Here is a 24194-nt window from a genome sequence, read left to right on the forward strand (position 1 = left end):
GCAGAGACCAGTGAAAGCAGAATAAAATGCAATAGATAAGCCAAGATCTGAGAAAGGTTGAAAATGCTAACTGAGAAAAGGTTAGAAGAGCAAAGCTCAATTCATTGCCTCCAAGCTTTCACTTTATCTTGCCCAGGTCTGCTGACAAAGTAAAGAGCTCCTAATTAAAGCAGGCATCTGCAGTGCAACCACATCGCTGCTGCTGACCAGGCCAGCAAGATGCTGAGTGTATGCTCCTCATTTCCTATTGACACCGAAGTGTGAATGAGGGGCCCACACCCATCCAGGGCTCACTTGATGTGTGCTTTGGAAAAGTGACCAAAATAGCAGGCAAGGGAAGAAAATGGAGCCAATGCATGGAGGGTTCCCAGTTTACTTGTTGAGGTTACTGATTAAAGCCCCTCTGCTTAGCAACAAGTTTGAAAAAAGTAATAATAAACTTTACCACAAAAAGGCCTGTAGTTGTATTGCAATCATAGTCTTGCATGGCCTTTAGCGTGTCGCTCACTGGCTGTGGTGTTTCCATGCAGGTTGCAGCAAAGATTGGAATGAAATGGCTGGCACTGGGTAGTGCATATTCTGGATTCGTAGTGACTTTGCTTTTAGTACTAATCCCTTTGAATACAAAACAGGGAGCACAGATTTATTAAAGTAATCCCAGAGGATTACCCGTATAGGGAGGAAACTGTGGGTCCCTTTTGTGCATAGTTGCCTCCATGCAAACACGCCTCTGGCAAAAGCTCTCCTGAGGAGAAGAAGAGACAAGACAAAGCGTGTGGAGCAGTGCCGACCTTGTCTCTCCCATGGGCAATGCACACAGGGTACCCGAGGTCCTGCCGGGTCAGGCCTGGCAGAGGCTGTTAATAAATTTTGGATTAAATAAACAAATGCAGAAGCTGTTCTTCATGCTGCAAGGGACGAAGTCAGAGTTGTGGATTTACAGACCATGGCTAACCAGCTGAACCCCCCTTCTCATCTACAAGCTGCAGTTCCTTGTATTTGCAGCACGTCTGAAGGAAGGGACATGCACCGGGAATTGCATTGATAAAGCATGACTTATGTCACTAATTGAAACCATATGCAGAACACTGCATGCTCCCCATGCATGCAATATGGGGAGCCAGCTGGTACTAACAAGATGCTCCAGTGTGCGAGAGTACCAACTGACCTTGCATTAACAGGGAGGGACCTTGAACTCTTACAGCCTGCAGAAAAGTCAAGAGTGGATTCACTGAGACAGAAAGATAAAATAGATGCAGAGCTCTTTTAGCACTTCCCTCCATTTGCTTCATATCATAAATATCAATACAAATATAGAAATACAGAGGTAAACAGTTTGTCTAGCTTGTCCTTTCCATATGCATATATTTGTGTTGTGAAAGGCTTTATGTAACTTCTAACAGCAGATTGCAAAATAATGCCTCGGTTATGGAAGGAAGCCACCAACCATTACATTGCATTACTGTAATGTAATTGGTCTCTGAGATGAACTATATTTGGAAAGCTTGCTTTTACTGTAAACCTTGTATCCCATCCACCCCCCAGCATTGATTTCTCTTTGTATTCTCCAGAGACCAAAGACCACAAGGCCAGAATACCAGCTAGACCTGAACAGAGCCACTGGGGTTTTGAAACTCGTGAGACAAAACCGTGCTGTTTATTTCAAGGGATGCAGTCCCAGTGACAGAATGTATTCAAACAGATGCTGATGACTGATCTGCTGAAAGGTGAATTTCTCATTAGCCTAGAGCAATTGCCATTGTAATTAATTGCTTCCCACACTTCTTTGCTAAGTAAAGGCTGCTGTAATAACAAGTGCTGCCATAATTTTAATTTTTTAACTGAACATAGGGAATAGATACAAGAGAATCTGTATTTACTTTGTTTTTCTTTCTGTGCAAATGTCACATTGCTTTCATGTTGGCAATGACTGCAGAAGTGCTGATTCAATTACTTATTTACATAATCCCTTCAGATTTTTCTTTTATATCATTGGTGATAATGAAAAGATTTTCTCAGCTGAGAAAAGGCAGGGAAGCAGGGAAGTTCTGAATGTGAATAGGCTGAACTGACATAAAAAGATGGTAATTTGCATTAGTGAGAAATAATCATAATGCAGATGATTAAAATTATGGTAAATACTGTCTACCCTACCTGCCCTGAGGAACATCCACCCCGTGACAGTGAATGCCCGTTCAGCTGCAGAGTGCAAGGCAACCCTACGCAAATTGTTTTGACATAGCGCGGTAGAGCCAATGTTATTACCACTTAGTGCATAAAGTTATTTTACAGGGGAAAGGTTTTAAAATACTCTTATTCACATGTGAATCAGTGCAGCACATTAAGGAGGAGCAGAGACATGGCTCAGTGCACTGTTAGCTACAGGGATGATGCGACTTTGGGAAGGCTGCTGCAACAGGAAAGGAAAAGCAGAAGCCTGCTCTGCATGTACAGTGCCTGGAAGTATAAAGCTCTTTATAAGCTATTTTTATAAAATGACTGAGCGGAAAACATATGCCCCTGGAGCAGCTCCCCCCCCAACACCTAGGGCTGCACCGCCTGTGCTGTGTCCTTCATCGCACAGTCCTGCCTTTTGCTCTCGAAAGCCCTGCTCAGGCTGTGCCCCAATGGCCGTGGGGGGTTTGCTGCACCCCACAGCTCACCCCCTCTGTGGGATGGGACCAGGATGTCACCCCTCCCAGAGCCTCAGATGCAGAGCCTTTGAATGGTCGAAGGGACTGCCAGCAGCTCTTGGGGGCGACTAGTTGTGTGAGTCTTGATGATGGAGACAAATACGACAGAAGCTACAACACTGTAAAAAGCTCACTTGTAATTCAACACAGTGCACTGACAGCAAAGCACAAGGTTTAGCTTAGAGAGGCCAGTGTACCGTTGCAACTCTCAAAACAAATCTTGTTTTAAAGCGTGTTCTATGGAATTTTAAAAAAGCAAATTAGATGTGAGAGCTCAGCTCCAACTTGAACAGAGTTGGTCCGGTAAGGACTGAGTTAGCAGTGCAGGGAGCAGCCTGCATGCCATTAAAGCTCAAACTCCACAGATAAACCTTCGAGAGCTTTCCTGAAAATGAAACCCATGTTCAGCCCTTCTGGAAGATTAGATAGCTGAAGAGCAGTTACGGTCAGGGCAATCATTTAATCAACTTTTTTCTTAAAATCATCTTTTCTTTACATTTTTAATTTTTTTTTAACTGTAGTTTAACAGTACTGCTTCTGATACTGGCGTGCTGACAAACAAATTTAAAAAAACCCCTGAAAAAATCTAAATGTTAAGATAAAAACTTCCAGTACTTTTTTCTTAATAATTCATCCAGCAGTTTTGCTTACTTAATCACTGCTTACTGTTTTCTAGGGGAAGAATTAACTCATCTTCCAGAAGATGTAGTCTTTACCTCTTGCAGCACCAAGAGCCTGTGGCTCACAAGCTGCTGTTTCTTTTTTTTTTGGTGTCCCTGGATTTGAGGAAGCTCCAAGGCTGGCCTTGAGGATCCCAAAGGCTGTTCCACCCATCTAAACCAAGGTGCATTTATTACCCGTGTATTAGACCTCTTTGAGAGTGTTAGAAAATTAGTCTCTCAGACTACCTATTAGAAATCTTTTCCTACACTGAGCTGCTCCAAATGCAGTGATGCCTCTGAAACTGCACGTTATTTACTTGAGCTCAAAACTCAATCCATGCTTTTCTAAAGATTCAGCGTGTTTTTCAACTCAGCAGTTGATTCGTCCATCGCAGACTATGAGCGTGGGTGGTGAGGAAGACACAGAGCCACCTTCACGCTTCAAAACACTTTCATTGCAGATACAGTCATTAAACGGACAAATTGTTTGGCTAAGGCTGAAACCTGATGTATGCTCATTATATGCTGCTGGCAATTTTCCCTGAATTTTAAATAAAGGTGTTTTGTGTTTCCATAGCAACTCAAGCTCCTTTACCAAGATGCCTAATGCACCGTTAGTATTACACAACTCACTGTATGAAAACAAAGTGTAATAGCACAATTGAAAAGTATACTATATCTAAAGGACTATTTTAATTCCTGTGAAATTACAGCTACTTACTAGGGGCTGGGGAAGGAGAGAGGGAAGAGAGCAGCTTTTGATGGTACACAGTGTTGCTACTTAGTTTGGGACAGAAAATGGATAGAAGACAGACAGGAGGTATAAAAAAAGAGGAGAGGGAATAAATGGGCTGAGTCACGCGGCCTGCTGTTCCTCCGTGACGTGTGTCGGGGAAGCTGAAACGAGTCCAAGCGGTTTCCCTGGCTGGGCTCCCGCCTCGCGCGGCACCGGCTCCCACACAAGGGCGAGGCTGGACCCCGCCCGGGCAGCCCCAGCTGGGTTTGGGGGCCCCTGGCCCAGCGGGGAGAACTGGAACGCCCGTGATCTGCCAGGCCTCAAGGCACTGCGGCTGGAAACGCTGCTGCTCACCAACGCCGACTGCCCTCTGACAGGAGGTGAACGCTGCTCTTGGGTGGAAGCGGTTAACAACCACACTTCACGTAGGATCATCGCTGGGTTTTCGTGACCTGTTCTGGGAGAAGCATCTGTCCATCTATCTGTCTATAAAATGTATTAACTTGTATATGAATTGCCCTTGTATGTTCAGTTATGGAAAAACTGGATTATCTGCAACTCGAACGCCTCATTTAGAGCACTACTTATTACCACTTCTAATCCCTTTCAACACGTCCGTCTTTTTCTTCTGAACAGCCAGCCGGCAGCGAGCGAGCACTCTGCCAAGGGCCACTGCACTGCTCGGCCGACGCAGAACGGCTCCTTCGCCTACTCGCGTGTGCTCCCGTCACGCCGTCTGGAGGGCTCACCCCGGCTCGGGACGCCGCCGCCCCGGAGCCCTCGGAGCTGCCGGGAGCGGCGGGTATGGGTGGCGGCGGGCCCGCCGCCGTTGGGCGCTCGCAGCCCTCGGGGCTGCAGGCCCCGCGCCCCGCACAGCGGGGGTCTGGCCGCCGTCCCGCTGGGGCCGCAGCGCGGGCCCGCCGCGGGCCGCCCTCCACAGCCGCGCCCGCCCGGCCTCGCGGGGGAGCGGATCTCGCGTGGGGCCGGCCGGCACGCGCGGACACGCCCTCTCGCCCCGGAACCACCCGGCGGCGCCGCCGTTCCCGCGAGGGCCGCCATCGCGGGCGGACGCTGCCTCACGTGAGGCGGGCGGAAGGCGGAAGTGATGGCGGCGGGCGGCTGGGGGCCGGCGGCGGCGGCGCGGCGGCGATAAGCGGTCGGGGCCCGACATGGCGGCCCGCTGCCGAGGCTGGGCGAGCCTTTGCTTGCTGCTGGCGCTGGCCGCTCTGGCGGGGCTGGGCGCCGCGGCCAAGGTGAGTGAGCGGGGTGTGTGTGTGGGGGAAACGGCTCACGGTGCCCCTTCCCCACCCCGACTTCCCGGCCCGGTACGGGCGCCCTCCTCTCCTCCGCCCCACCGGTCGTTCATCCCGCCCGCCGCCGCCTCGGCCTGCTTTAGGGGCAGGCCGGAGCCGGTGGCTTCGGGCAGGTACTGCCGTGCACCGCTGCCGCCCCGCGGGCCCCGGGAGCGGCTGGCGGCGGCGGGTGCGCGGCGCTTCCCGCGGGGCAGCCGGGAGGAGCGCGGCCCTCTGCCTGGCGGCGCCGGAGTCTGCGTAAAAGTCTTCCCTATTGTCAAAGTACCCGTGTGTCTGAATTTTCTCCTTTTTAATGATAACCAGCTATTTGACTTTTCCATGGCGAGACCAGAAGTGACTGGGTATACGGTGCAGTCAAGGCTTTCCAACCGACTGTGCCGGTTTTGGCTGGGGTGGAGTTAATCACCCACTTAGTGTTACTCTGGCCGGATTGTTCAGTGTAGAAGTTTGTTACCAATGCTTCTTAAGACGTTCTTTTGTAATGCCATTAGAAATTGCCTTGAACTTTAGATAAGCCATGTTTATCCTCTGTCTCTTATTATTTGTTCAAATAAGTTACTCTGATTTGGCTTTGAGACTGCTTTCATCTATAACCCCTTGCAGACCGTCTCTGTTCTCTCCATAGGGTTTTCAGTTCTTGTGCAATTTGGGAAAGGAAGGAATTATCCTATTTCAGTTTACTACACAAAGTGATCTTTTTCTGAAATTCAATTTTTCTCAGTAGTGGTCTAAATGTTAATTTTGGGTGCTACTTTCTCACGGTCCATAAAGTTAATTCTCCTCACTTCTTTCTGCAGTGCCTCTTGCTGCTTATGCAAATTTTAATTTGTTTTTCTAAAACTTACTTTTACAAGTTTCCATCATGTTTCACATTTACTTTGCCTTCGTTTGGAATTCCAATTTTGTACCTTTTTTCTCTAACTCCCAATATCTTGCTGCTGTTTAAGACAAGAGGACCGTAGGTTGTACTAGTCACCCTAATAGTTTTCCTTACAGAGTTGTTTCTGTTATGGCCAAGGAGGATGGAATTATCTGTAGAGGTTTCTTTGCCAGCCTGCATTTGGGGTTAATATTCTTTCATTTGTTTCAAGCTTGTCACTGTGTCTGTTATACAGCTTTCCTCATAAGTTGAATAGTTGAGTATACCAACATCAGTAACCTCTGAATGCGTGTTATTTCTTAAAGAGCATGAGTTCAAACTCCAGATATTTCTCATGAAGAATGCATTTGCTATCTAAAATAATAGTTTTACTTGACAAATTGCTTCGCTTGCTTAGTAATTTTGAAGGGTTGCTCTTAAACTTGAAGGAAATCCTGAGCAAGAGTATTCAAAGATAGTTGCAAGTAGTTTGTGTTAAATATTTCATGTATTACATGAAGAGTGCTTTCTGTATCCTGTGATGGTTACTGATGATAATTTGTTCTAAGCATGTTGTTTACTTTACAGAATTCCGAGGATGTCCGATGTAAATGCATCTGCCCTCCTTACAAAGACCATTCGGGCCATATTTACAACAAAAATGTTTCACAGAAAGACTGGTGAGTGTGTGTGGCATAAAAAATTATAATGAGTCTTACTGGTTAGAGACTCGTTCCATTGTGTCTATATGTGAGTCTCCTGTGGTGGTGCCAGGAGAAATTACATCTCTTGCGTAACTTACTGGAACTTTTCTTTTAAAAGTAGTCCAGAATTCAACTCTAGCAAGGGACAAGGTTTGAAATCCGTATTTTTTGCCCTGTCTTCTGTTTTGGTTGCTTGCTTGCATGTTTAGTTGTTTATTTAGACTTGGAAGTAGTAGAAGGGAAGAGGGTGTTGTAATTTGAATTCAGTGATTTGAAATGGCCTAAAGGCAGGGGAGCATGGCCATGGAACTAGGACTCAGGAGTATTGTCTTCTTTCTCTACTCTTGAAACCCATCGTATCATTTAGAGACTGTTGTTTCTGGAGATTTCTTTTCCTCAGAATTGCAGCCAGAGAGTGCAATTATATGAGATGGCCTGAGCCATCTAACAATGCATTTTTTTTAGAGAGAGAAAGGTCTTGCATCTGTGTGCCCCGGCAACGTGCGCTATTGTATTGTTTAGGCCAGCTATGGCATTTGTCAGACTCCTCTCCAAGGTGAGGACTGATGTGCGTGGCCAGGGGTGAGGGTTTGGGGAAGAAAGGGAGATGACTGACTTGTTAGATTGGCATAGCTCCCTTGTGTAATTTCACCGTGACTATCGTTGTCTATGTGAATCATACAAATAAAACACCATGTTTTAGAGTTGTGTTGATGTCGGAACTGCTCAGAGATTCTTGGGTCAACCTACAAAAAGATGACATACTTCTTGATGTATTGACTATTCTGCAGTTACATTAAGAATTTATAAAAGACTTCTCAGTCTAATGAGTAGCAGCAGGTTGGCGCCTTGATTATGAAATTTTCATGCCCCTGACTAGGCTTATGAAAATAATGATAGGAATAAAATTAGTGATATAGATATGTGTAGAGCTGTGCCTTGACTTATTAAATTACTTACAGGAGAACTGTGAGAAACAACACTAAATTTCAATCTAAACTAATGAACATAAAATGTACCGTCCAATCGAAATTACTGTTTTTGTCCCACATGATTAACTTAACAACATTAGTCCTACTGTGACAAATTAAGTTGCAGTGATGAAACATACTGGGAGAATTCCAGCTGCAGCAGGCATTTCAGAGTAGCAGTGTTACTGGTTTTATTGTTCATTACTCTTCTGCAAATGAAAATGGATTTTTTCAGTGGGTATTGCTTAGTGTGTGCCTTACTAGCAGAAGAGACCCTGTTTCCCTTTAGATCAATATTGGTACTGATTGAAGGAAAAATCAGCTTTGAAGGCCTGACTAATTTTATGGTGACAGATACTGATGCATACAGAATCTCAAAAATCTCTTTTTCTATCTTAAATCTCCTTTTGTTGAGATCATTTCTTAAGTGACCATCTGGAAGCATTTTATGGCTTTGATCTTCTGTTTGATATGTCGTCTTGCCACTTCTAAAAGGCTTGATCGCTAGTTTGTGCAATAAAATCGACAAATTTAGTGCTGTAGTTTGGCCTCTGCATTAGTGCAAGTGACTTGTTATTGAATAGAATTGGGTGATGTACACCATCCTTTAGGTATTTAGATCAGTCATTCATGAGACAAGAGCCAGATCAATTTTTAGTGTCTTTATGAATTATGTACAGTATAATGGCCACTTACTGCTGGCTTGTCCAGACATAAAATGAAAATATAATTTTTAATGTTGAACCTGTAATGTGCATCATGATGCTCTTATTTATGTGTTTCAGTTTTTTAATTTGGAGTGGTCTGTTCGTTGGCTTCAGGCTGGCAAATGGTGCCTTCGTTATGTTACTGTCAATACGGGCTGGGGTGCTTTGATACCAACACAAGCATTCACCCTTCTGGACTCAGGCTTGTAACTAGCAGAGGCAATCCTGCCCTGACAGACAATGCGCTAGGCAAGCATAGTGATGCCCGAGCACCTACAGGGTTAAATAACCCGCTTGGAAGGTGTTGGTGTTTATATTTTGTACTTGGAAAGTATTGGTGCTTCACTTACAGAGGCGGTGATAGTCATGGATGTGGCTGGAGGGGGGAAGGACACCCTGTCTGCAAGCTGAATGAGCTGGAAATCTGTCTCTGCAGAAGCTGCCCTTCTGACTAGCCTAGCTTGCCTTGGAAGAAGTGCTTCCTTGGTGCTGTTACTGTGGGTGCAAAGGAGAAGGTGGTAATGTAGAGGCAGTTGAGTGGGAAAATTGTTTAGAAAAGGATCAGCTTTTTCTACGTTTTCCTCTAAAATTGCCATGGTATTGCTGTCCAAGGAAACACATTATCAAAATTCTAACATTCTGATAGATTTTACACTTCCTAGCAACTTGAAATACTGAACTGGTGGAAAAAAACCTCGCTGATATTAATATTTGATCTATTCACAGTAACAGACTTACTACTGTACTTAAGCCACATACAAGCTTTCTACTATACTTGTGAAGCCTATTGATGCAAGCTTTCAATCATATGAACAGAAATTGCTTAGATTATAACTTGCATGTATTTTTAATTTTTGTAGCTTGAATGCTGCACTCCTCCACAGGGGAGAATGTAATTCTATTTTCAAATAAATTGGGAAAAATAAGCTTTCCACTCCCCTCCAGAGGATGTGATTTGACACTCAATAGTTTTAGTTATGAAGAAGAAACACGAAGAAAACAGAAGAGAAGAGTTGGTGTCTGGCTGCATGTTTGCAGTGTTGTAATCTAGCCCAGCAGAGTGTTGAATCCTAGGCTGCTGCTGTCACTTCAGGCGTTTTGTTTCATTACCTCCTTCTGACTGTGCTAACATTGAGTTAACCAGGGTAAAGGCGAAACATGATTTTTGTTCTGTCAGTGCTCTGCAGGGACCCTGCGATGTGAACTCTGAACAACTAGCCTGAGTCAGCAAAAAGACCAGAATTACTTAAGTTACTGGTGGAAGCAGTTGCCTCATGGCAGCTGGATTTTAGTGCTGTGGTACAGAGTAGCCATAAGATTGTCAACCACATCTTTTGGCATGGGACTGACTGATATTTTGTAATCTTTTAAGTCAAATTATGCTTTTGCATCCAGGCCCAGTGCTGAAAACTGAATGCTATTTATTCACTATCTTGTTGCTTAGAGAAACAACCCATCTGACTTCTTTTTTTTTTTCATCAATGCCTGTAACTTGTGATGGCAGGAAAAAAGAACTTCCGTTCCTGAACACTAAAGAGAGGGTAATCTCCTTTCAGATGGTGGAAGGATAGAATAAGGCTCTTTTGAGTATGATGAAGAAAGAAGTGTGTAGCTGGAATTTACTTTCATCCATGATGTCAGTGTCAAATGATGCATTCATGCTGGGATTCAAATCCTTGGACTTGTTATGCTAACAGCTTTGATACTTTCACTGAAAAATGAAAACATTGTATTGAGTTAGGTCTTAAAACTTGTTTAGCAGCTTGTCAATAGCTGAATTTCTTGTTTAAGTAAAATAATTCTGGAGTAGTGATCTGTTTTGTTTTATTTTTAAATCTTGGATACCTATAATTTAGAACAGCCAAACTTAAGCAAAGGTGGCTTCTCAGCTCATGTAGCTGAGGTCTGCATACATAGTGGAACAGGTAGGCTAAAACAAGCTCAAAACTGACTGAATAGTTTCTGTCTTTCTTCAGTGATTGTCTTCATGTGGTTGAGCCTATGCCTGTCCCTGGACCTGATGTAGAAGCATACTGTTTACGTTGTGAATGCAAATATGAAGAGAGAAGCTCTGTCACAATTAAGGTAAGCAACGTAATTCTGTTGGCATATATTAAATACTTCAACTCATTAGTAAATATGTCTGTTGCCTTTTAGAGAAATACTCTTTTTCAAGGGGAAACTTTTCTAAAGCAGCCTAAGATTTAACTTTTTTTCATGATAGTTGCTCACAATTTGTCTTGAGTAGTAACAATAGCATCAAGCTATAACTGAAGGAGCGGGCTTGAGATCCTTTGTTGAAGATCTCCACTTTTCAGATTAAGCTTTACACCTTGCTGAAATTCTCAGTGTTCTAGGACATATTGTCAATCTTTGGACTTCATGTTTTCATTACTATTTTAGAGGGCCTGTCATTATTCAGCGCTCTTACTTGCTTACTATAAATTTTCTTTGTACATTGGCAAGCTAAAAAGAGCAAAATTGTCCATGTTTTTCTCTAACATGATTTCTGTATTCTTCACATTCTTATCCCATTGGAGCCATTGAGCCCTAGGCTGGGGTGAATAGATTGTGCAGTGTATCTTTTCTTCTTTTATACCACAGACTCCTTTTTTTGGTCTTTTAGAAGTTCGGTATTTCTTTTTGCCTTCCCATTTTTCTTAGTGACTGTTTGAATGCAGATCTATGCTAGAGAATGGAGACCATGCAGGAGCCCCCAAATTTGTCACACCAGTTTAATGGCCAAACTGAACAGTTGTCTTGGTTGAGGTGAGATTTATAACACTAAGTTGTTTCAAGAGGGATAGCATAAGATTTTTAGCAAGGCCTCACTAAGAGAAACTGTTTCAAGATAACATCTGTCTGCCCTAAACCCTTTTAATACCAGGTCATAGTTTGGTGTTTTTTCTGTTTGTGCATTTTAAGTCATCTGGTGACACTACCAAAGATCGACAGGCTCATCACAAACTTTGCATATACTGTTCTTTTCATCCTTGCTGCCTGCTGAGAGATTCTGGAGGGAATGTCACAATTCTGGCATAAATTGTGCTTGCGTTGTGTAGGTTACAATCATCATATACCTGTCTATTTTGGGCCTACTTCTTCTGTACATGGTGTACCTTACACTGGTGGAACCTATACTGAAGAGACGTCTCTTTGGACATTCACAGCTCATACAAAGTGATGAAGACATTGGGGTGAGTTCACCAGAGTGCTTGTGTACGTGGGTTAACATAAAGATTGGGATGGTTAGTTGTTAAATAATTATTTGGGATGAGCAGCTTTTTTTGCCAGGCAGTGTAAATGCTTTTCCTAAAGAGAGAGGGAAAGAAAGCTGTGTGATGACTTCTGTGAAGCCACTCTTTCATTTTTCACTGGGCTAGAAAGTAGCAAGATGAGGACTGCTTCAGTTATCCCAGCTCTAGACACAGATTATTTTCTCAGAGAAGAAACAGAGTAGGAATGGAGGTAAGCATAGATGAGGTACAACTTCTTAAGTGTTAATGATCCATACAGTCTTGCCTAGTGATCATGTTAAGCAAATTGCTTGCTGCTTAGATTTCTCTCTACAAAAAGAAAGTAGAGGGGTGCATCTTCTGTTGCTCCAGCTTGAATTTGTTGATGCTAAAAATTCAAGAAGAAATTATTATTATGAAGTAAAATAGTGATTGATGATGAAATAATTTCTTAGTATTACAGGTAGAAACCAGAATGTGACAGTATATTCTAACAGATCAAAACAGCCTTTTTTGTGAGGAAGAGGGGAGTAGTCCATTAGTGACTCAGTTTCCTGACATTACTGGCCTTCCCAATCTCCAACACAGTGTTTTTGATTTATAATAAAAATGGAACAAAACTGCCATCAGTACCATTACAAGAAGGGAATGTAAGACCTTATGAAACCTTGTATTGGAAAGAGCAGGACACTTCAGTAGCTGATCAGTGTGGATAAGGAATACTGGTTGGTGGGAGTAGGTCATCTGTGTATTGAAGGGGGACTTAGAATAGTACAAAAATACGGACTATGACTTTGCATCTGATGAATCTATGTGCATCAGAACTTGATGAATCTTCATGCCTGGGACAACTATCGCCATAAAATACTGTGAGGAAAGTTTTTTCTAAAACAGCAGCTGAGTTGGTGGTTAAGTGTCAGTGTTGAACCACACAAACTGATAAAACAATTCTGAAGTCTCAGCATCAATGTACTTTCTGTACTGAGCCCTCAAGCAGCACTGCTTTTACTGATAAAGTACGCTTCAGGTGTGGCATAACCTTAGAAAGAATTTCTGAAACCAAACCCAGAGTATGAAACGGGAAGATTGCTGTCTGCTTAACCTAAGCCTTTCAGCAGATACGAGCACTTTATTACTGTTGAAGTAAATGGGAACTAGTCAAAAAGACTTATAACATTTATTAGTGTCTTACAATAGAATCATTAAGAATATTTCCATCATTCCTTCAAATAAATAGGAAGTTAATGGGAGGAGATAAATAAGTTTGTTCTTGGTGAAACAAAGTTATGATGGCAACACTTTTTAAAGTCTGTTTAAAAGCCCCGTAGTTCTGACTGTCTGTTGTTTCAGTGGCTTCATAGATCTGAAGGTATCAAAACTAGTAAATGCTACGCTCTGTTATGCTCTGTATCTGTGGATTTTAATGTGAGTTGCACTCAGGTTCTCCAGGTTGTTTTTGTTTTTTGGAGTGACAACTGTCATTGCTTGTAAACTGAGGAAAAGCATATTCCTTAATTTACCATCTTTTCATCAACAGTGGCCACATCAGCCATCTTGACTTAAAAAGGTGTTTCTGTTCTGCGGGGGGGGGGGGGGGGGGGATATTAAGTATTCAAAATCAAGCATTTTCCTAGATAACTGCTTTTATCAGCTGTGCCTTCTTTATTTACCTTGATTTCACAACAAAAATATGTGATTGTTACCCAAGTTTGAGCTAACATTGTCTGGGTGAAGGCTCTTTGGACAGAAGTATACTATTGTTATTATCTCCCACTGTTTCTGCACTTCCGTGTGTATTACATGGAGACATATTCCAAATGTCTTTGTATTGACATCTTAAGATTTTCCCAGTCACTTCTAGGAAGATACTGGGTTTTGGGTTTTTTTGGGGTTGTTTTCTTTTTCTTTTGGAAAGAAGGGATTTGAATGACCCTTTTTTTGTCTGCATTCTTATAGCAAGTTGGGCAGATTCCTACTTGAATTAAATGAACTTGTGCTGTATGCTGTACCTCAGACAAACTATTTTTATTTTATACCTTAGATAAATTATACTAATACCTCCAAATCTGGGTTAGAATCTTCTGATTGTAGGTGGAAGAAATGAAATAACTCCTGTGGCAGAGCTCAGGTTAACTGCAGAATGAATTTACCTTAAAATCTGGATCCATCTTAACCAATCTCGTGTTTTGCTGTAACTGTTACTGTGACCGTTACCCGTGCTTGTGGAATGACTAATGCTGATATCTGCAGTAGTGCTTGGAACAAAAAGCACTTCAGGTCCTTGCTTAGTTGATGGTGCTCCTTTCCTGTTCATCCTCCTTATGTGACAGTGAACGTGAAATAATTTAAGGTCCCTCATGACTTATCCCCATCCTTGCCTTCCCTCTTGCAAGTTCTTGATGTATTGATCCTTGTCACACTTTGAAAATACCGTGTGCGTAGATTTTGTTGCTGAATTTCAAGCCAGTGTGTTTGCTCTTTCTCATTGCCCCTTGATGGCAGTGGCAACTGATGAATGTAAGCCACTTCCGTAGACCTCTTTCCTCCTCAATTCTTTTTTCCCCTTGTTGTCTACATAGAAATTGACGGTAGCTAGCCTTTGAGCTGAGATTGTTGTTTATCAGGAAAACCAGTACCATCTAGCTTGTCCTGTGCTGTCCCTTCCACCATCTATTTTATGGTAGAAATGTGTTGCTATTGTGATTTTTGTTTCCCTGTGAATGAAGTGATTTGTCACCTCCTAACTGCCCATTCTAGCTATATCCAACTGCATAATTTTTTATGGTGAGATTATAGCTCTCTGGATCAGGGATTGTATCTTGTTCTCTGAGCATATTTCTTAGCACAGTGAGGCTCATGTGTGGCTTTGGGACTCGTAGGCAGCACTTCAGTGGGTATCATGAATGATAATCTCTGTACTACTAAGAATTATCATTGAGCTACTCTACACAGTCATGTCAAAAATAAAGTATCCATTAATGTAAATGTCTTCAAAAGTGTTCTGGGGGAAAAAAAGGAATATGAAGTGTATACATACAAAAAAGACAGTTATTTAATACAGGACATAATTACGATATTTTTCATTATGCATTGTATATATGATGCTTTCTGACATAGCTTTAGCAACATAACTTTGTCCAAAACAGTTTGATAGCCAAATAAGAAGTTCAGTTCCAACTCTTACTGTTTATAACTTGGTTATATTTACTAGAAGAAAATAAAGCTTTGCAGGTACTGTTAGAAAACAGACAGAGTAAATATTAAACAAGCACTCAGTTATTGTTGAGCTCTGTCACTTAAACAGCTGTATTGACACTGTGCTTTTAGACAGCTCAGTACAAGAGGTTTAGTTTGGTAAACATCAGAGTGTGTTGATTTTATATAGAAGCTGTGTGTGAACATCCTGAACTGCCTGATGGTAAATGGCCAAGAGCTGGCAAAGAACTGACTCTTTAATTCAGTTTTAAAGTGAAGTGCATTCACGACAATAACAGGAGACTCCAGCGGCTGGGTCTGTTCTAGGCTTCTGCCCCACCAGCTGCTAGTGGATGCAAGACTGGTTCTGATATTGCAGCTCTCCATGATGTCTCTGGGCAGCAGGTGATTGTCTGACAGTACAATGAAGTTTGGTCTATTTGGGAAACCTGTGAATGAGAAATTGAAGTACAGTTCTAACTATTCAAAAACTTGCTTGGTCATTATTACTGACCAGCTCGTTGAAACAGCTTGTTTACCTTAAAAAAAACCAAAACAACAACAAAAAACAAAAAACCCCCCACATCCTTTGGAATGCAACAACAAAAAAGCCTAATGTAGTTGCTCAGTGGAATTGTTGAGATCTAACTAATGATTTTTGCCGTTCCAGGATCACCAGCCTTTTGCAAATGCACACGATGTCCTGGCTCGTTCTCGGAGCCGTGCCAACGTATTGAACAAAGTGGAGTATGCCCAGCAGCGTTGGAAGTTACAGGTCCAAGAGCAACGCAAATCTGTCTTTGACCGTCATGTTGTGCTGAGTTAATTGTGTCTCAGTAAAATAACTCCAGGGAAGTAAAGTGGACTAATTGAAACAACTGACTTGCGTCTTCCTGATCCTGCCAATTCAGAAGGGTTTTCCTGAATGGTTCAGTATTGATTTAAAAAAAAATAAAGAAAAAAGTATTTGAACTTTGAAGGAATCTACTGGAGTGAAAGCAATTAAAAAAGATTAGTCAACCAGAAGCTAAAATCTTTACATTTTCAAATGGCTTTTACTAACAAAACTGAAAAGAAAACAAACCCTAAGGTATCTTGGGTTGCCACTGTGGTAACTTATTTACAGTTGTGACTTTATGGTGGTTTTTAACTATATATTTCTCTCTATTATTTATGTGGTTAAAAAGTACCTGGGAACACAGTAATTACTTACAACTGACTAATCACTTTATGTAAAGACCTTTTGTAAATATACTTGAATTTTCTGCTGACTAATGCTAGGTACTGGAAATCTAAATCTTTCAGTGTAGTTTTCATATCAGAGAATGAAATCCTGATTGGCTGTATTCATCATTTGGTTTCTTGCACTCGTACTTTCAAGATGCTTGTATGTCAAGTGATGTTTGCAGAGTTAAGGCAAAACTTAAATGGACACTGACTCTTTGAGCTGCATACTTAAAGTACTGTGATGTAGATAAACTCAAATGCAGTGCATATTAAGACAGTGTTGGCATTTTGTTCTATTTTGCTTTAATAGCTTAATATATTGTATGTGTATGATATCTCTTAAAAATATTTTCCCTTTCTTTTCATGGGTAAAGTCTCAGGAGTTAGTATATGATGAAGTATTTATTATAAAAATCTTTCTGCATTTGTCTGGATTGATGGTATAAGGCACATACTTTCTCTGGCACCTGTCATCTTGGGAGTTAGGTGTATTTTTTTATCTGTGATTCTGTACTCATCTCTCTTAAGAGGTATACAGTTGCTAGATGACTAACTTTCATATATCCCCTTTGAATGTAACAATTAAAGATAAAACTGATTTTTGAAAAATGGATGTGCATTAACTGTATCTCATTATTTTTCTCCCTCACCACTCTGCATATAAATTCCATCTATAAAAGCACTAATCTGAAAGTGCTTCAGAATAGAAATATGCACTTGTTCAGTGCTTAGATAAAGGAAAGAAAGACTTGCCAAGTTGCTAACTGAAAAAAGTTTTTAATTCCTGACTCAAATTTAGTTATGCATTTGTAGTGATATTACTATCTTACACAGTTTTCAGTTCCAGTGTGGAAGGAAACGGTACATAGAACAGTACTATATGTTGCTGGGCGCAGTTTTGGCTTGCTTAGCCCACAGCCTGCGGGACAGAGTAGCATGGGAAATAAACTGTACCTGTACACATAGCTCTGCCTCATCAGGGGTGGAAATGTAGTTGTCCCATAACAACATTTGCACTGACTGCAGCTCTTTTGCAGATGCAGAGCTTCACTCTCTTGTCAGTCCTGTAGTCTTCCAAAAACTGAGTTAATCTGGAGGGAATTATAATGGGTGGCGGCACAGGATTCTTTCTTTAAAATAAAACAAACAAACAAACAAAAAAGCCCAAGGTGGATTGACAGGACAAAGAAAAATATAAAAATCCAGACGTGGGTTCACTTACTGTGTTCAATATCCCACCCTGATGAGTCAATAACTGGTTATGGCAGTGATGTACCTAGGGTCCCCTAAAGAAAAATCATGTGACTTGTTTGTTGAATATATGCCTGTCTACCAGTTCTAGTAGATGTTTTACCTCTTGGCTGCTTTTCTGATGAAGCCTGAAGCTGGCGTGGGAAGGAGGATGCAGAATACAGCATTGTTGTGGCCCCACACAAGAGCAGCAGAAGCAGAATGCTTTCTTTGATGGCTGACAGTCCCAAGAAGATAAGACTGGGTGTATGTAGCCTCTTGGTAGTAGATCAAGTGTTTCTAATCTTACAGTGTCTTCTGAAGGTTTTAAGCTAAACTGGTTTCATTTTGGCTTTTTTGTGTGGTTTTACTTTGATTGATAGAAGGGCCAAATAGTGAGATTGTCTAAAGTATTAAGGTAATCCTATAAAATGTGGGAATTTTGAAGTTAGGTGTCCTATTTCCTTGCACCTGTACAATTGGACAGCTATATACTGCTATATGTAGCATGTATATACCTGTATATGTTTGATTATCCAGACTGCTCCATACTGTGTTTCTAAGTTTAAGCAAGACTTTAAAACATTTGTCTTGCTTCTGATTGCTCACTGTTTTCAAATCTTGTCTACCTCCATAACTGCTTTATTAGACACCTTCTATACGGTGCTACACTTCTTAACACTAAGGGAATTTCCCAAAATTACAGGGACAATGAAGATTAAATTTGAGGGTATTAAGCTACTTAATGTGTGTCCTCACCTCTAATCTGGAGACAAATCCATCACAAGTTTCTTCTAAATAAATGCTGGTCTTCTGTGTTTAGAATGAAGCTATGAAAATCAGTTTGCTTATGCCTTGATGGTAAATATTTAACTAAATTCTAGCTGATTGTTATATTTAGACATTGAAGTATGAAATGCCAATAAATGAAAATACTGCTTTAGTAAACTGTAACAGAATACATACAGGAAGTAAGCGAAGTACATTCCTGATTACTTTTTCAGGTAATCTGGTTGTGTTCAATACAGTTTTAAAATTTCTAGCCCTTAATGCCAAGTTTTGTTGCCATCATAGCTGTGGTGTGGGTGGAAAAGCCAAACCAGAAATGAGCGGATCTAACTGTAAGCTACTTTGCATGTTGTCAATTGACTATAAATTGCAGCAGTCATTGACTCAGCGGAACAAGCTACATAATTCAGGTAAGAGACTCACGTATTGCTGTATCTAGCAACAGATCTTCACTGAATATCAATGTTTCTGTAAATCACCTCTACCAGCTATTCAGTAACAATGCTTCTGTAGCTTTTTAATGAATCGTGTTTAATATGATCGATTATTAAATAAGGTGTAAGAAAAATGGAACATTAACTTCTTTTTTTAATATCATTCAGATATTTTCAGGTATTATTCATCAGTCTTAAAATAGCACGTCTTGTTTCCTTGGATTTTACTTTCATCTGAAAATTGGTGAGTCTCTAGTCTAAAGGGAAAATGATCCTAACACTTGTATTTTGCATTTCATGCAGGTAGTAAGGCAGCAGATAATTTTTATGTAATGCTATGCAGCAGAAGTGTCAGTACTAAGCAACAAATACTGCAAGTATCTCTTGAGGGGTTGGGTTGTGTTGGTTTTGGTGTCTTGCTTTATAGTGATGTTTTGCTATAAAGTTTTTTTGGCTATGTAACAGACTTTTTTTCCTCAGACAATGTTTTTAAGTTGTTAGTAGTAGAAAGTTTTTAGACAATAACCCAACCTGTGTAAGTAGAAAAGGGAAAGATGACTGTCTACTATTTTCATTTTATAATGAGTGTTTATATTCACCTCTGATTTTCTGCATGTATATTAATGTAAAATGGTTGTGTGTTCGTCTTTCAGCCTACCTACAGAAGTACCGGTTTAAGATGCACGTGAACTTTCTTTCTTGTCTAACAACATGCTATATGTGAATTCTTAACTCATAGGATTTCTGTTGTGAGACCTGTGTGCATTAGAAAAAGAAACAACACTGAATACAGAGGCATTTTGATAGAATATGTTGTGAGGATAGGTCCATACTGAGTAAAATTCTCTCTGTGTTAAATGTGGCAGGTATGAAGTCATTAGAAAACATTAAAATATCCCCATATTCTTGTGAAGGATTAAGGGGATCCCATTTATGTTATGGAACTGTTGTTGGAACATATGAAGCTTTACAAGGTTTTTGTGAGTATGGAATCTAGATGTTTCTAGTAACCTAATTTAATGTTCAGGTGTGTTTTCCATTTTAGAGGGTGTAATATAACCTAAGCGTTGCAGACAGCGATGTATAGATGTGGAAGTGGATGGTGGGTAACAGCATTTTTGGATAGATTCTGCGTATGCAAGTATTGCTTGCAATCCGTGAGGATGGATCATAGTAATTCTCTAAGAATGTTATTTAAAATTTATTTTTAAGTAGCTATTAGGTCACAATCATTACAGTTATGCTGATATTTAGCTGTTTGAGTAATGATACTGGGCAGGCACTATAATGTAGCTTCCTATAAAACACTGCACGATTATCTTTTTAGTAAATATATAAGGGTGATTTGAGTAGTTATTCCTGCTGTAATGCTTTTCTGAAGAAAGGGTACGTGGTTTTAGTAGGTCAGACTGAGTTACAGGTTTCTAGCACTGCCCCAATGACTGTGTGCAGTCCCTTCTTAGTAAAATAATTTATAATTGGAACAATATTATTCAGACATGCATTTTTTCCTTTAATAAATCGATTATTTCATAATCCTCTATCAGTAGGGTTGTATTTAGTATTTCATATCTCTGTTTAATCTGCAGGTGAGTGCAGAAGGAGCATGAGGACCCAAGGAGATGTTAGGTTTAGCAGGAATTCATCCTTTTTTGTAAAACTTGTTATGAGGAATGGAGGTAATACCTGACAGACATAAAATCAAAATTGAGATCCATTCCCTGCACAAGTTTTCCATCTAATTAAGATAATTTGTCTTTGAAGGCTTTTTGGTATGGATAGGGAGTCTGTTACTGGAATTGTAGATTTAATTTTTTTCAAGGAGGAGAAGGGGGTGGAGAGAATGCCTCAGCTGTTGGCCTGCTTTGTTTATTGTCTGTAGAGTTGTAAGTTTTGGTGGATTTGGAGTAAGCTAGACCTATGTGGAATACATAAAGGTACATTTCTAAAGCTGAGGTGAAGGGAGACTGTCTGCTTTTAGGAAGCTTTAGTGGCTTTATTTTCTTAAAATTTGTGGCAAATTATTTTAATGAGTGTTGCTGACTTGCACTTTCTTGTATTTTCAAATGGGACATTGTCTGCTCTATGTAACGATCTTCCAACACCATTCTGAAATGTCACAAGTGCATTAAAAGTCTCTTCTGGAAAATGCCAGTAATGCCAGGTGTTGGTAAGTCCAGGTGAGTTTTTTCTACTGTTCAGTATGAGTTGTTTAAACTATGATGTAATTACGCATTTCCAGGTTAAATGCAGAACCCGATGGACGGCAAAAGCTACCGTAACCTCATGGACAAGTTGTCCATCTGTACTGAGACTCAGCGCATACAGCTGGCTAGGTCTTTCTGTGCTGACCCAGTGGTCACGTTTCATGTGTACCCAGAAACGCCAAACCAGGTCACTTGCTCTGAAGATTTGTCATTCCTTCCTTTCATGCCTGAGTGTCTCATCACGGAGAACTTCTACAGTGAGCCCTGCACCTTTCCCTACCAGATGCCCCATTCCAGTTACCGCAGAAGTGAGTACTCCTATGGGCCAGCTTTCATCAGAAAGAGGAATGAGAGGGAAAGACAGAGGGTTAAGTGTGTCAATGAAGGCTATGCTAAACTGAGGCATCACCTACCTAAGGAATACTTGGAGAAACGGCTCAGCAAAGTAGAGACACTCCGTGCTGCAATAAAATACATTAGCTACCTACAGTCTGTTCTGTACAGTGATTCTGTGGTGGCAGAAAAAAATGTCATGGAGCCAAGCCAAGCACCTAAAGCAATTAACAAACAAAACCAGTTTTTGAAGACTATCTAAACCATTACAAACCAAGCAAAAGGTATCCTGTCTGGGAACCTAGTAGACACTATATGATTGATGTCCACGTTCCTGGCACATCTTAGGAGCAGATCATAGCACGCGTCGGTATCAGCCCACAGAAAAGAGTTTTGATGTTGCGGTTAGTAACTACACTCAGATACGAAAAAGGCAACTGGGGAAATCTCATCTGAATGGCCTAAATTGTTAATTCATGGAAATTGGAAAACATTTCTAAAATTGTCACCAAACCAAAAATGTAATACCTATACATGTGAAGTAACTGTATGTATCATCACAACCTGCAGGCTTTAAAATAAAATCTTTCCACTGATGGGACTGGGATTCCTTTCATTTTCTGTAGCGTTACTGGTTTACTCTCACATGCACTTTCTTAAAAGATTTTTGGTCTAATTACCAGTGTTTCTCTTAAAAGGCCTTTTTAAAGGTTCCCAGGAATGTTGTTAGATGCCAACAGAAAGGATAGCTTAGTTTAAAAGAGGGAAAATAAAAGCACGGTTACTGAACATAGGAAGAGCATAAGGTCTTGCAAGTGCTGTTCCATCCTTTTCTTATTAATGAATATTTTAATCCCATTAAAAACTGTTGACTTACCCTAATTTCCGTTGAAAATTGGATTCTTCTTCAGCTGTCAGTGCCCTTAAAAATTACTAGGACTGCTCACACAATACACAGTATAAAGAGGGTTGGCAAGGTCTTGGCCTTGGGGGGAAAAAAAATCCTGCAACAGAAATTTTTTGGGACATTTACTGGTAATGGTTGAGGTCTGGGGTAGTCTTCCCTGACCTCCCAGTCTGTTCCAGTGTACTATTGATGGTTTCAGCTAAGTGGTATAGAATAGATAGATGTGAAGATGGTGAAGAGAGTTTAGCTCATAACTGGCAAAGTGTTCTTAACATTTGCTGTATGTAAGGGAATTGTATTATTGATATTAAACAATTCTGCTGACAGCACGAGAGCAGGTAGTCTGTGGGTGCAGTAGAATGTACAGAAAATGGTTACAGACTTCTTTAAGTGCTGTATCCTTGTCCCTAGTTGCAATCATCCCCTCTGTTATCTTGTTTTTATAGCAGTGAATTGAAAAATGCCTAGAAAATGCAATTAAGTATTCCTCCCCCTTCTACCCTCCCACCCAAAAAAAAAAAAAAAAAAATTTACCATTTGTTAAGGAGAAAATGAATATTAGGGTTCACAGCAGAAATTAACAGGTAGATTTCTGCATTGTATTCTGGCATGTTTTGATATGCACTTTGCAGGAAAAGGGTACAATTCATTAATCCTTCCCCTTTATTGTGAAAAGGGAAAATTTGTAAAGCGATTTGACCTCAATTTGACTCAGATTCAACCTTTCTGTCCACATTTCAAACCAATTTATTTGTCACACCCTGTGGTGGTGGGCTTTTTTTTCTAAATCTGTACGGTAGCTTCGTATGATGCTATTTTTTGTCCTGCAATAGTAGGCAGAAAGCCTAGAGGACACTGCTCCCTCTTATAATCCCTTCTCTGCCCCTGCAGTCTTTTGGTGCAATACCTAGATCAACAGGGAGTTGAAAATTGAGTGGATGCACGGCAGAAAAATGGCCCTCTCCGTAGTCACGTTCACTGGTTTTTAATCGGTAAGGTGAGGATGGCCGGTCCTGGTATTAACGGCTGTGGCAACCTCCGTAGCAACTAGGAAACACTGGCAGCAAATGGCTTCCTGCATCAAACAGGCAAAAGGGCAAGATTTCGGCGTTGGGACTAAATGCAAATCAACCAGAGGCAGTGTTCTCAATAGCTGGTAAGTTTGAAACACTGCTGTGTTGAGGGACTTGGAGTTACCCAGAAAAATGTCTGAAAGTGTTGTGCAATTACATTTGTCAGTGCCCTGTCTTACACAGAAATAGGGGACCTGGCTTTCGGCAGAAACAGTGCTGTATGGGTTTAAAATGTGCTTTAATGTAGAATTGATAGTTGCATTTCTTTTCAAAGTATTACTGATTCTGTTTTGTTTTGGTTTGTAATAAGGGAGTTTGTGTAGTTGTGAAACAATATTGTGTTGATTTGCTGACTTAAAGATGCATTTTGCAGCAGTTAATCCACTCTTCTTTTTGGGTTTGGTGTGCTAGTTTTCTGAAATTACGTATATCTGCAAGTCCTCATAAAAAGGACTCCCAGATCGTATCTCTTAGATAAGAGACAAAATAATGTTTAAGCATAATATGAGTGCTTAAACTGTATTTTGTAAAGTAAATTAGGCACTTTATATGTTGTTGAATTTCCGTGCAAATTTTAACCTAAGCATGCTAAACATTTCTAAGCAATATTAAAAAAAAAAAAAAAAAAAAGAAAAAGGAATGGAAGCTTGTCTACTACATCTTGTCAGATTACCAGAGATAGCATTGCATCATCAATCTTACCATGACAGCCTCTGAATAGTTATCATTTGTCAAATCTGAGCCATCTCATTCTTTCTCATGGCAAGCCATAATCCTACTGTTATAAAACATGACAGGACAGCTGAAAGATCAAAATATTTCCTCTTAATACATCACTATAAATAAAACAAGTAACAGGCAACTGTAATCTAACATCACGTTCAAAAACTGTCACGTTTACTCAGCTTGTCGACTTCA

The 24194-nt window shown here is 40.7% G+C and overlaps 2 protein-coding genes across 2 annotated transcripts; both read left to right on the forward strand.

Moving 5' to 3' along the window:
- The first annotated feature begins 5260 nt into the window (after positions 1–5260).
- Positions 5261–16908, forward strand: TMEM9B (TMEM9 domain family member B). The gene is made up of 5 exons (XM_059825950.1): positions 5261–5344; positions 6852–6943; positions 10622–10730; positions 11708–11842; positions 15747–16908. The coding sequence occupies exons 1-5, from the start codon at positions 5261–5263 to the stop codon at positions 15900–15902; spliced, it is 576 nt and encodes a 191-aa protein (XP_059681933.1). The 3' UTR covers positions 15903–16908.
- Positions 16909–21003: 4095 nt separating this feature from the next.
- Positions 21004–21558, forward strand: ASCL3 (achaete-scute family bHLH transcription factor 3). The gene has a single exon (XM_009807592.1). It carries the CDS (start codon positions 21004–21006, stop codon positions 21556–21558), a length of 555 nt encoding a protein of 184 aa, XP_009805894.1.
- The last annotated feature ends 2636 nt before the right edge of the window (positions 21559–24194 follow it).

The sequence above is a fragment of the Gavia stellata genome, chromosome 17 (assembly GCF_030936135.1).
Source record: "Gavia stellata isolate bGavSte3 chromosome 17, bGavSte3.hap2, whole genome shotgun sequence".
In the NCBI taxonomy this organism is placed as follows: Eukaryota; Metazoa; Chordata; class Aves; order Gaviiformes; family Gaviidae; genus Gavia; species Gavia stellata.

Coding starts and splice junctions, on each gene's coding strand:
- TMEM9B (XM_059825950.1), top strand. CDS start 5,261: ATGGCGGCCCGCTGCCGAGGCTGGGCGAGCCTTTGCTTGCTGCTGGCG. Junction 5,345..6,851: donor GGCTGGGCGCCGCGGCCAAG/GTGAGTGAGCGG, acceptor TTTACTTTACAG/AATTCCGAGGATGTCCGATG. Junction 11,843..15,746: donor AAAGTGATGAAGACATTGGG/GTGAGTTCACCA, acceptor TTGCCGTTCCAG/GATCACCAGCCTTTTGCAAA.
- ASCL3 (XM_009807592.1), top strand. CDS start 21,004: ATGCAGAACCCGATGGACGGCAAAAGCTACCGTAACCTCATGGACAAG.